Genomic DNA, 12,621 nt, shown 5'->3' on the forward strand with positions numbered 1-12,621 from the left:
CTCCCCCCATGCTCTCCAACATTCACCAAAGGAGTGGATGCCCAGGTTGCACCAGGATAGGAGCTGGCTGGGAGGCTGGTGGCGGCTGCCGGAGTCTTGGGACTCCCCCCCCCCATGCCCCCCAACATTCACCAAAGGAGTGGATGCCCAGGTGGCACCAGGATAGGAGCTGGCTGGGAGGCTGGTGGCTGCTGCCGGAGCCTTGGGACTCCCCCCATGCTCTCCAACATTCACCAAAGGAGTGGATGCCCAGGTGGCACCAGGATAGGAGCTGGCTGGGAGGCTGGTGGCTGCTGCCGGAGCCTTGGGACTCCCCCCCATGCTCTCCAACATTCACCAAAGGAGTGGATGCCCAGGTGGCACCAGGATAGGAGCTGGCTGGGAGGCTGGTGGCTGCTGCCGGAGCCTTGGGACTCCCCCCCCCCCCCATGCTCTCCAACATTCACCAAAGGAGTGGATGCCCAGGTGGCACCAGGATAGGAGCTGGCTGGGAGGCTGGTGGCTGCTGCCGGAGCCTTGGGACTCCCCCCATGCTCTCCAACATTCACCAAAGGAGTGGATGCCCAGGTGGCACCAGGATTGGAGCTGGCTGGGTGGCTGGTGGCTGCTGCCAGAGCCTTGGGACTCCCCCCATGCTCCCCAAGATTCACCAAAGGAGTGGATGCCCAGGTGGCACCAGGATAGGAGCTGGCTGGGAGGCTGGTGGCTGCTGCCGGAGCCTTGAGACTCCCCGCATGCTCTCCAACATTCACCAAAGGAGTGGATGCCCCAGGTGGCACCAGGATAGGAGCTGGCTGGGAGGCTGGTGGCTGCTGCCGGAGCCTTGGGACTCCCCCCCATGCTCTCCAACATTCACCAAAGGAGTGGATGCCCAGGTGGCACCAGGATTGGAGCTGGCTGGGAGGCTGGTGGCTGCTGCCAGAGCCTTGGGACTCCCCCCCCCCATGCTCTCCAACATTCACCAAAGGAGTGGATGCCCAGGTGGCACAGGGCCACCCATGGTAAGGCACCCACTATGGGTGCTGCCTGGGGAGCTGGCAGGTACAGCGGGGGCCAATGGGCTACCCCTGTGGTCCCAAAGAGAGATAAAGTGTGGGTGTCCTAGGTGGGGCCGGGACACCCAAAAAACAGAGAAATATAATGGAATAATAAAGGAGCGTCCGGAGCCCTCGTTGCTGCAAGCAAGAGTGCCCGCCATGCCCTGCAGGGGCCGGGCACCGCCAAGGATGCTATTGAATGTGTGGAGGGCTGCAGGAAGTGCAGCAGCCCCCAGCACAATAAAAGCAAGTCTCCTGGAACATTGAATCTATGAACCGAGGAGAGCTCCATAGTGTTTAGAGCACTCGTAGCTGGAGATGCATGGCGACCCCTTGTGGTTGGTTTTACAGCTGCATTTTGTGGCCTGAAATATGTGAAAAAGGCTCAAAGATATGTTTATGGTTGTTTTACAAATATGCTCTTTTTTAAAATATGTTGCAACAATACATATTATTAGACATTGCAATGTGCGCACTTATGAAATATTCATTTGATTATGATTATTGGTAACTTTTTGATAAAGTCAGGAGGTGTGCGTTCTATATACTGATGTGCTCACCTCCTTATAAAGCCCATAGGCTTGCCTTTTATATTTATATATTTTTTAAGGGGGTTGGGTGGGCACCATATACAGGTGTCACTCACAACACTATGTAATCTCCCCTGTGCACGGTTGCATGCGCTGCCGGCCGTGCAGGTAAGAGCAGTGGTGCGGTGGCCTAGTGGTCGGAGATTTAGACTAATGTTGTTGAGGAAAATTAAATAAATAATTAATTATCCCCTCACCATCATCCGCCAAAATCCCACCCCCCTTCACCTGGCCCCAACGCCCACCGCTCTTACCTGCAGGGGCCGCGGCTGCCAAAGTCTCGCTTTTGAGGCCGGAGCGAACGCCTCTTGGCGCTAGGGGCAGCCAGGAGCCGGGACTCCAAAGTGGGTCCGTTTTGTCTTTTGTAACTCTCACATCATATTTTGACTTTCGGCACAAACTCTGTCCGGTTTCTGCCGTGCCGCATCGTGCCTGTCTTTCTAGGTCCTTCTCTGCACGTGCAGTGACCGAACACACTGTCCTTCGCAGAGGCTGCCCTTGTAAACATTGACTGCCTTTAGTATGGTGGTCTGACCTCCTCTAATCTGTGCTCTTCAGGTTATTACGGCCAGGTCCCCCCCCACACACCCCTTGTCCTGAGAGCGCCTGGAGCCCTCACACATGCCATTGAGGCGCTACACAGGTCTTGGCTCCTCCCTATGGTGCTGAGAGCGCCTGAATGCCTCACACATACCAGTGAGGCGCTATACTGCTCTTCGCCATTCCCTCTGGATCTGGGAGCGCCTGGATGCCTCACGCATGCCAGTGAGGCGCTACACAGGTATTGGCTCCTCCCTCTTGTGCTGAGAGAGCCTGGACGCACCACACATGCCAGTGAGGCGCTACACTGGTCTTGGCTCCTCCCTCTTGTGCTGAGAGAGCCTGGACGCATCACACATGCCAGTGAGGCGCTACATGTGTCTTCGCTCTCCCCTCTGGTGCTGGGCGCTTGGAGGCCTCACACATGCCAGTGAGGCGCTACACTGGTCTTCGCTCGTCCCTCTGGATCTGAGAGCTCCTGGGTGCCTCACGCATGCCAGTGAGGCGCTATACAGGTCTTCGCTCGTCCCTCTGGATATGGGAGCGCCTGGACGCCTCACGCATGCCAGTGAGGCGCTATACAGGTCTTCGCTCGTCCCTCTGGATCTGGGACCTCCTGGATGCCTCACGCATGCCAGTGAGGCGCTACATGTGTCTTCGCTCTCCCCTCTGGTGCTGGGCGCTTGGAGGCCTCACACTTGCCAGTGAGGCGCTATACAGGTCTTCGCTCGTCCCTCTGGATCTGGGAGCGCCTGGATGCCTCACGCATGCCAGTGAGGCGCTACATGTGTCTTCGCTCTCCCCTCTGGTGCTGGGCGCTTGGAGGCCTCACACATGCCAGTGAGGCGCTATACAGGTCTTCGTTCGTCCCTCTGGATCTGGGAGCTCCTGGATGCCTCACGCATGCCAGTGAGGCGCTACACGTGCCTTCTCTCTCCACACTGCGCTGGTGCGCTGCTCCAGGAGTGCTGCTGCGAAAGTGAGTGAGCAGCCACTAGGGGGAATGCGGTACAAGACTCCTCCAGAGCCTGTCCTGGGAAGTCTGAGGCTCTGACTGTGCCTGCAGACTTGGGCTCACAGGCACTGGGAGAGCAGCAGCCCCAGCCCTGCTGCTGACAGGCAGGAGGGCAGCTCCGTGGACTGCTGCTGACAGGCAGGAGGGCAGCTCCGTGGACTGCTGTTCACAGGCAGGGCTACATGTCCGGTGCCTGCTGCTCACAGGCAGGAGGTTAGCTCCGTGGACTGCTGCTGACAGGCGGAGGGGGCGTCACCATGGCTGACACTCAGAAGAACTCATAAATTAGTGCAACCGGCGAGGCAGTCCCTGCACGAGCTGTTCCTACCCTCTGCCTGCAAGGACCGAATGAGCTGCTCATGCCCTCTGCCTGCAAGAACTGCACGAACTCCTGCCCTCTGCCTGCAAGGACTGCAGGAACTGTACCTGCCCTGTTGCTGTCAAGCACCGGAGGAGGCTCAAGCCCTTCTTCCCCAGGAGCGAGAGCCGGATCCCTGCTTCCTCCAGGAGCGAGAGCCGGATCCCTGCTTCCACCAGGAGCGAGAGACGGAGCCCTGCTTCCCCCAGGAGCGAGAGACGGATCCCTGCTTCCCCCAGGAGCGAGAGCCGGATCCCTGCTTCCTCCAGGCGTCTGGAGAGTGGTCCCTGCTTCCCCCAGGAGCGAGAGACGGATCCCTGCTTCCCCCCAGGAGCGAGAGACGGAGCCCTGCTTCCTCCAGGCGCCTGAAGAGCGGTCCCTGCTTCCCCCCAGGAGCGAGAGACGGAGCCCTGCTTCCCCCAGGCGTCTGGAGAGTGGTCCCTGCTTCCCTCCAGGAGCGAGAGACGGATCCCTGCTCCCTCCAGGCGCCTGAAGAGCGGTCCCTGCTGCTGTCAAGCTCCGGTGCAGCAGTGGCCCCAGCGGAGGCAGCTCCTCGCTTCAGAGAACACTGCTTGGCGCTATCAGAGGAAAGTTCCAGGAGCCATTGAAAGAGCACTACTGTTTACTGCTCAGAGACGCACTTCTGGGCGCTATCGGAGGAATGGTCTGCAATCCTATTGGAGGAGGTGTTCCAGTTGTTGATTTGGGGAAGCAGCTTTGGGCGCTATCCAAGGAGCTCTTCTAGGCACTATCCAAGGAGCTGTTTCAGGCACCATCCAAGGAGCTGTTTCAGGCACTATCCAAGGAGCTGTTTTAGGCACTATTCAAGGAGCTGTTCAGGCACCACCCAAGGAGCTGTTTTAGGCACTATCCAAGGAGCTGTTTTAGGCACTATCCAAGGAGCTGTTCAGGCACCACCCAAGGAGCTGTTTTAGGCACTATCCAAGGAGCTGTTTTAGGCACTATTCAAGGAGCTGTTCTGGCACCACCCAAGGTGCTGTTTTAGGCACTATCCAAGGAGCTGTTTTAGGCACTATTCAAGTAGCTGTTCAGGCACCACCCAAGGAGCTGTTTTAGGCACCATCCAAGGAGCTGTTTCAGGCACCACCCAAGGAGCTGTTTCAGGCACTATCCAAGGAGCTGTTTCAGGCACTATCCAAGGAGCTGTTTCAGGCACTATCCAAGGAGCTGTTTCAGGCACTGTCCAAGGAGCTGTTTGAGGCTCAATCCAAGGAGATCTTTTAGGCACTATTCAAAGGGCTGTTTTAGGCACTATTCAAAGGGCTCTTTAAGGCACATTCCAAGGAGTTGTTTCAGGTCCCATTGGAGGAGAAGTTTGGGGCGTTGTTACAGACACAGTTACTGGAGGTAAAAGGGGCGCGGCCCCAGGCCTGCCCTTCTGGTGAGGCACATCCAGGCCTGATTGGAGGAGCAGTCACAGTGCAGCTGGTGATCCATTCTGGCCCTCTTGGGGGGGCTCATCCGACCCTAATTGTAATGAGTAGTGTACACTACAGGCTCCACCTACGGTGCACCCAGTGACCGCCCGGGGTCAGGCCACGTCCACCATGGGCTTCGAGTTGGAGCGCTTCAGCGGGGAGGTGGACCCTGACCTGAAGTGCAACCTGTGTAACCGCGTGCTGGAGGACCCGCTGACCACCCCCTGCGGGCACGTCTTCTGCGCCGGCTGCGTCCTGCCCTGGGTGGTGCAGCAGGGCAGCTGCCCTGTAAAGTGCCAGAGGCTTTCTGCCAAGGAGCTCAACCATGTGCTGCCCCTCAAGAGCCTTATCCTGAAGCTGGACATCAAGTGTGAGCACCAGGCGCGCGGGTGCGGACGAGTGGTCAAGCTGCAGCACCTGGCGGAGCACGTTGAGACCTGCGACTACGCCCCGACCTCGTGTCGGCACCCGGGCTGCGGGCAGGTGCTGAGCCTGCGGGATGTGGAGGCCCACATGCGCGAGGCCTGTGAACAGCGGCCATCTGGGCGGTGCCAACAAGGTTGCGGCCTGGAGTTGACCTACCAGGAGCGGCGGCTAGGCACGCACCGCTGTACCGCTGCCCTGCAGTCGCATAGCACCGCGTTACAGGCCCGCGTGCAGGTGCTAGAGGGCCAGCTCAAGAAGCAAGCACTGCGCGCGGGCAAGCGGGAGCAGTCGCTGCTGTCCCGCCTCTGCTCCCTGCAGAACGAGCTGCAGATGACGGCCTTGCGCTACCAGAAGCGGTTCACCGAGTATAGTCAGCGGCTGGACTCCCTGACGCGCAACCTGGCCTCACCTTGTAAGGTAAGCAAGCTCTCTAAAAGCAATGAAGTCATGCACTGTGTGTTATGCAAACAAACACAACTATCTAATAATAAATCATATGTGATATGTGATGGCAGAACATAGCATTACGTAACACGGACTCCACTGCATCCCTCCAACTTGGTATGACGTAATGCATCATAATTAAGGCTCACGGTTTTATGGTACTTATTTTTTTAACATTTCCGTCTGTATTTATCCATGTTTATTTTTGGGTCATTTTATCTGTATTTATCCATATTTATTTTGTGTTTTTCAGATAAATGAAGTTGTAAATTGTACATTTCCATATTTATTTAACTGATAGACTTGCAGTCATAATTTGATGTCTGTTGTGTTTTAGCTCCTTAAGCTACAAAATAATTCCTAACAGTACATCCACTGGTAAATATGAGCATTTTACCACAAATGTATGTTGGCATATGCCGTTATTGAAAGAAATTTCACCCTGTTTTTAAATTTCCTATGCTGTCCATCTGCTCAGCTGCTGGCCTATAATTCACGAAAGACAGCACGGAGAGTCACTGAAAAGAAGCACAATTTTCAGTTTTTATCCACTTTTAAAAATAAATGCATTGTTTTCAATCTGTATTTATCTGTAAAAATCAGTAAAAACGGAAAACTGGGAGCCTTAATCATAATGTATTGAATCCATAGGGACTGAATTCTAACACGTTCCAGTCCACGGGTGTTATCGCTGCACCTAGTTCAATGGAAAGAGCACAAGTTATTTACAGTGAAGGAATGCTATTATAAAAGTGTTAAATACAAATAAATAAATAACAAGGCATTGGAATAGCATTTCACCCGACCCGATAGGTAATTGCATCCAGAAAAACAGGCATGACAAGAAATACTATAGGCTGTACGGCTCAGCAATGAATAATGCACACATGACGTGACATGGAGGGCGGGGCACTGCTGGCCGGGCCCTCTAGACCGGGCTTCTCCGACCAGTAGCTTGTGAGCTACCGGTCCTTCTCCAGCCTCCTGTACGGAGCCCCCGCTTACAGCCAAGCCTCAGAAGCTTTGGTTTTCAAGCAATATATGTATTTCCAGAAATGAAAGCGCGCATTTGAGATGAAAATATGAGTGTTTTCAAAATTTATAGCTGATATTTGGAGAAAACGGTTGGATTTCCAAAATATGTGTAAATCTGATCTTTAAATGGTGACTCACCAGGTGTTGGAGAGATGTATTACCTCTGTTTCTGCCTTTGTGCTGGAGGCACAGCAGATATAGCTGTCTGCATTAAGCGTGTCGAGGCATCTCACACTGAGAAAGCCTTGTTCTCAATACTGCTGGCCGCTCTGCCTGGTGAACCACAGGGAACACGACTGTGATCGTGCATGAGGTGGCGGTCAACACTACTGTGATCGTGCATGAGGTGGCGGTCAACACTACGAACAGGGGCTTTTCAACACAGTGGGCCCGATTCACAGACCTAACAAGACTAAATCCTAAACGTACTACTTTTGGTATTCACAGAAGTTAGGATTTTGTCTTAAGTTTGTCTTAAGACAGGCTTAAGACAGACTTAAAACAAAATCCTAACTTAAGTCTGTCTTACGTCTGTCTTAAGTCTGTCTTAAGACAAAATCCTAACTTCTGTGAATACCAAAAGTAGTAAGTTTAGGATTTAGTCTTAAGTGAGTTCTGTGAATCGGGCCCAGTGTCTCGTTCGATCCTGGCTGGCAGACTAGAGTCTTTAGGCTTAGAAAGTTCCGCCTTCAGGTGGCTTGTTTTGTTCCTAAAACACCTTACTTTTCAGGTCTTTTCGGCTCGTGTGAGATCCACGCCACAAGCCCTGACTTCTGGAGTTCCACAGGGTTCCATTTTGAGCCCCTTACTATTTAACATATGTGTCCGCCCATTGGCAGACTTAATAGAGAGTTGCAGACTTACCCTTTTTCCAAACGCCCACGAGACGCAGATTATTTTTCCTTTATTGTCAGATCAGAACCATGACCCTTCTTTACTGAACCGGGGCGGAGGAACATTCCTCACGGATGAATAAAAACGCACTCTGGCTCAATGGTGACAAGACGGAGGTCTTGGTCATGTGCAACAACGCCCCCCTTTGGGGCCGAGACGCCGGCCGGATCCGTCGGGACTCTGCCCACCCCGTCTACTAAGGGTAAAAATCTGGGATGTCTTATTGACAGTAAGCTTTCTTGGAAACCACTGCTGACTCAGGTCATTGCCACATGTTTTCCAGTCCTTAAATGGCTGAAAAAGATTCTTTGGTTAATTCCCCTCGCGGCTCAAAGGGCTGTAATCGAGGCTCTCGTTATATCCAGATTGGATTATGGCAATGTGCTGTACCTGGGTGCGGATAAGACTTCGATCCACCGCTCGCAGATTGATCAACATGCTGCTCGGCGACTCTTTCGATTATCAAAATATGCTTCAGTCTCACATCGGTTTCAGGGAAAGGACGGGCTCAGGGTCCCTAAGCACACTGAGTTCCAGGCACCGTGTTATATATTCAAGGCCAAACTTGGATTAGCTCCTCCATACATTGGGGAACTGGTCGTTCCTTATCAGCCTCTTCGATCCGCGAGTCATGCTTTGTTTGCGGTGCCAAGCTTCTGCCTAATGCGCATGAAGGGTCGCTCTTTTGCCTACCTTGGTCCTAAATTGTCGAATTCTCTGCCTGTCAATCTTAGAAACTGCAATTCATTACTTGTCTTTCGCAAAAAATATGAAGACTTGGCTAGTCTAGATCCTTGCCCTGGGACACCCTCTCTGCATCTATCCTGCACCGGGAAACCCCTCGGGGTAGCTGTGCGCATTACAAAATTTCCAAATAACATTACAAAATTTCCAAATAATCCATCAATAACCCCCACACCCTTGAAACACCAGAGCATGATATACAGTGACTTCATCCATCTCTTTCCTCAGTCTAACAGCCGCAGAGATGAATTTATGCTCCATCAAACAGATGTATTGAGATGACACAGCTGTAGTTGACGCAGAGTGGGCGACATAAACTAACATTTTGGGCCCTCAAGAGTGGCAGTAAAAACATTTCCCTAGGAATATAACACAACTTACAAAAGAAACAGGAAAATAAATGAAGTGCATTCTGGCCAGAGCTCGAGTCACAAGGACATGGCATGAGTTCGAATAATGACAGCTTTGCTAGGTTACGAGACCAGGCGTGCGCTGTATTAAATCTGAACTTTATCACATAAAATCTCTGCGAGTGCTGTAGAGGAGAAGATAGATAAGGTTCCATCAGGTCCGGAGTCACTGTTGGGATCTAGTCGGACACTCTTTGCTTCCTAACTCCCTGGCTTCCCTTCGCTGCCAGCAAAAGGCTAGAAAATCGGGGGCATATTATCAAGAAACTGCGTTAAAATGATCGCCGTTTTAGTGGCAGGAAACTGCCGCTAAAGCGGCGATAATGGGCTTGATAATATGCTCTTGAGAATTCCAATAGAAGCCCATGTTCTGGTGTGAACCTGGGCTTCTATTGGAATTCTCAAGAGCATATTTTCAAGCCGATTATCGCCGCTTTAGTGGCAGTTTCCTGCTGCTAATGCGGCGATAATTGTAACACCGTTCTTGATAATATGCCCCCATATCTTTAGTCATCACTTGGAGAAAGATATAATAGTTTGTGCACTATCAGAAAGATCAGCTCTCCCTAGCAAGGCGAAGTGGTCTTTCACACATCCTACAGGATATACAGTGGGCATTATCTGAACGTGGACCATCGTTTATAATGCCCTGGTTTGAGGCTCTTTCATCTTCTGCCCACACCGAGTGCCAGAGTGTAAGTTTATTCAGGTGTTTTGTAAGTTATAGTGTCTTTAGGATGCTCAGGTGCATGGAATGAGGAATAACAACACACAGGAAACAGAATAAAGAGCGTCCGGCAGGATGAGTGGTGACCGTGGCCCACACTCTGACGTGTGCAGGTAGGTAGTCATGTGGAAGGAAAGCGATGGCAGTCTTGGGCAGTGAGTACTAGAGTGTAAGGGAAAGCTGGGGTAGACAACTTTAAATACTGTGTTGAGGGGCCATATTTAATGGACCGGTGTCAGTGACAGGCAGCCTGGAGGAGGTGTGGCCGGTCTAGGAAGGCGTGACTGAGCTGGCCAATGAGGAGGCTGGCCAGAGTCGGCCTTGGTTAGGGTCCGGGCTGAGCCAGACTTGACATGGGCTGGATCTTATGGGTGTTGAGTAGATGCTCTTGCGGTCCCCAAGGTTTGTGGGCGAGGTGAACGAGAAGAGGATGTCAGGGGGTGCTGCGGTGAGATGCTCCTCGGTGCAGTGATTGGGCGGTAGATCAATCCGGTTCATATGTTGTTGCCACAGCATAGCAAGTCTTCTAGTATTATGGCCCTGTGATTCTTCCTCAATCTCACACCTCCTTTCCTGTGGACCAGTGCGAGCCTTCAGTCCTAGTGCTGGTTGTGCGAGGTCAGTAGAGAAGTGTTCAGTGTTTACCAATTTATTTATTTATTATTTTGAAAGTTTTCTATAGCGCGAACATGACCACCAGGGGTATCAGCTTCACAATTTACCAGTGGTTTGTGTAGGTTAGTGTGAAGGTAAACTGAGTTTAAACTTGGAAGATCTCGGTATTATCAGGCGTGCGGACGGGTGTGCAGAAAGAAACTTTCCTCTTCTCTGGGAATAGGTGGTGGGGCCAAGTATTTCTCTTTATGCATCACAAATAGATAGTCCTAGTAACACATGACGCAATGGTGTGTGCATAAGCATGTGCTATACTTATGCGTGTGGTTCTAGTGTGTGTTGCCATGGCGCATATAGTGCTCTTGGATTGGCCGTCCTTCACTAGTAACATTGTCTTATGTGCAAGAGCGAGCATTGGTTCTGTCTAGCAGGTGCTTTCTGCAATGACCATTTGTCGTTATTTTTCGACCAATGGCGTAAGAGGCTGAGTAGCACGTACCCTTGGGCATCAATGAAACACAGACTCTTGGACGTCTCATGTGGTTCGGGCGTGTACAGTAAGATGGCGCCCAAGATAATTATTGTGAGAATATGTTGTTGTGCCTTGGGTGTGGGCGGAACGGCATCCAGAAACAAGCTCCTGGGCTGCTGTGCGTGGATGGTGACATTAACCAAGGCCTCAAGGGTGAGGAGCCTGCCGAGTAAGAGAGGAGCCAGATGGGCCTGGTGGGCCTGGTGGGCACAGTGGGTGCGGTGGGCACAGCAGCATTGCCGTAAGCAGCGGCTGCACAGAGTGGTGCAGCAAAGGCTGAGGAAACAAAAAATAGCTTCCTATTGGCAGACGCCGAAGTCAAATAAACAGGGTCTGGACTCTTCCATGGATCCCAAAGTCTCCATCAAGGTATCTTTCATAATGACTCATACGTCACTTGATGATAACTAGAGGTGGGCAGAATTTGCGTAATTGCGTTATGCAAATCTCTGCGAAATGGTAAAAAATCTCGCGAACACGCAGAAATTCCCTGAACATGCGGTTATTGCTTGTTCGCAAAGCTTTTTTACTGTTCGCAAATGCTGTTTTGCGTGCTTGGGAGAAAAATCTTGCGAACACGCATTTGAGAACGCAAACAAGCAAAACATTTTGCAAAGTCTCAGAACGCAGAATTCTGGGCAATTTTGCGTTCTCCGAGGAACGCAAAGTTACCCAAATTCGGCGAGCATAATGGAATTTTACCTCCCAGGCCTAATGATAACACGTATGTAGCACTCTCCTGCGTAAATAACATTACATACACCACAGCCGCTTCATGTAATCCTAGTGAACACAAGAAAAGTTCAGCAAAGCAACCAATAGCCCCTTGCTTGACTTACAGACGCACCCTACAGACCAGAACACAGAGTAAAAGAAGGGGTCATTACCACTTGTTCCTGGGGCTAATTATACCCCCCAACTTGCCCACTGGTGTTTCCCACAGAGTTTATCTGAACTTCCTGGGAGAGTTGTCTGCGCTTCTCTGATTCTCATAGTTATAAATGTCTTGTAGCTCCACCTTGGGCTGCCCAGAGCTCTTCCACAGTTGTGCTGTTCTCAACATCATTAACTTAGTGTCAAGTATAATCTTAGACACCCTTGTGGCAGTGATCCTCTTAAATTCCTCCTCCCAGAACTGTCCTCTCATTGGGGATATGGAGGGCATGTGGGCTCGCTCGGCTTTGGACATATCGACTTGGTTGGCTTTGACATGTCGGCTCGGTCGGTTTCGGACATACAGACTCAGTCGGCTTTGGACATATCGACTTGGTCAGCTTCGGACATACGGACTCGCCAGCTTTGGAGATATGGACTTAGGCAGCTTTGCACATATCGACTTGATCGACTTCAGACATATGGAGTTGCAGGCTATGGACATAAGGAGTCAATGGGCTTCAGACATATGGATTTGGTAGGCTACGGAGACATGCACTTGGCTGTCTTTGAGTGTGGACATGGTCTGCTTCGGACATTGGATATATGCAGCATGGACTCAGTCATCTTTGGACACATGAACTCGATAGGCTTCGGACGCATGGACTCAGTTGGCTTTAGAGACATAGACCCAGTTGGTTTTGGACATATGGACTCAGTCATCAGCGCCGGACTGGGAACCCAAACCGCCCCTGGCAATGAAGTCTGACTGGCCACGGGGTATGTGGGGGACACTGCTGCTGCTTTTGGCACAGGTAGCCGAAATTGCGGCACTGCTGCAAAACTGGCCTCTTGTACCAAAAACACCCCCCACTGGTCCAAATCTGGCCTCCACACTTCGGGCCCAGCGGGAAACCGCCCGGTGTCTGCTACGGCCAGTGC

The 12,621-nt window shown here is 51.9% G+C and overlaps 1 protein-coding gene across 2 annotated transcripts in view; it reads left to right on the top strand.

The window, feature by feature from the left end:
• Positions 1 to 3,745: 3,745 nt before the first annotated feature.
• Positions 3,746 to 12,621, top strand: part of PDZRN3 (PDZ domain containing ring finger 3) — a 597,986-nt gene continuing 589,110 nt past the window's right edge. For both annotated transcript variants that reach the window (XM_086939398.1, XM_086939399.1), the window contains exon 1: positions 3,746 to 5,822. In XM_086939398.1, coding sequence (XP_086795524.1) covers positions 5,109 to 5,822 — 714 coding nt within the window. In that variant the 5' untranslated portion in view covers positions 3,746 to 5,108. The remainder of the gene's footprint in view (positions 5,823 to 12,621) is intronic.

This window comes from Lissotriton vulgaris, chromosome 9, assembly GCF_964263255.1.
Source record: "Lissotriton vulgaris chromosome 9, aLisVul1.2, whole genome shotgun sequence".
Lineage (NCBI taxonomy): Eukaryota > Metazoa > Chordata > Amphibia > Caudata > Salamandridae > Lissotriton > Lissotriton vulgaris.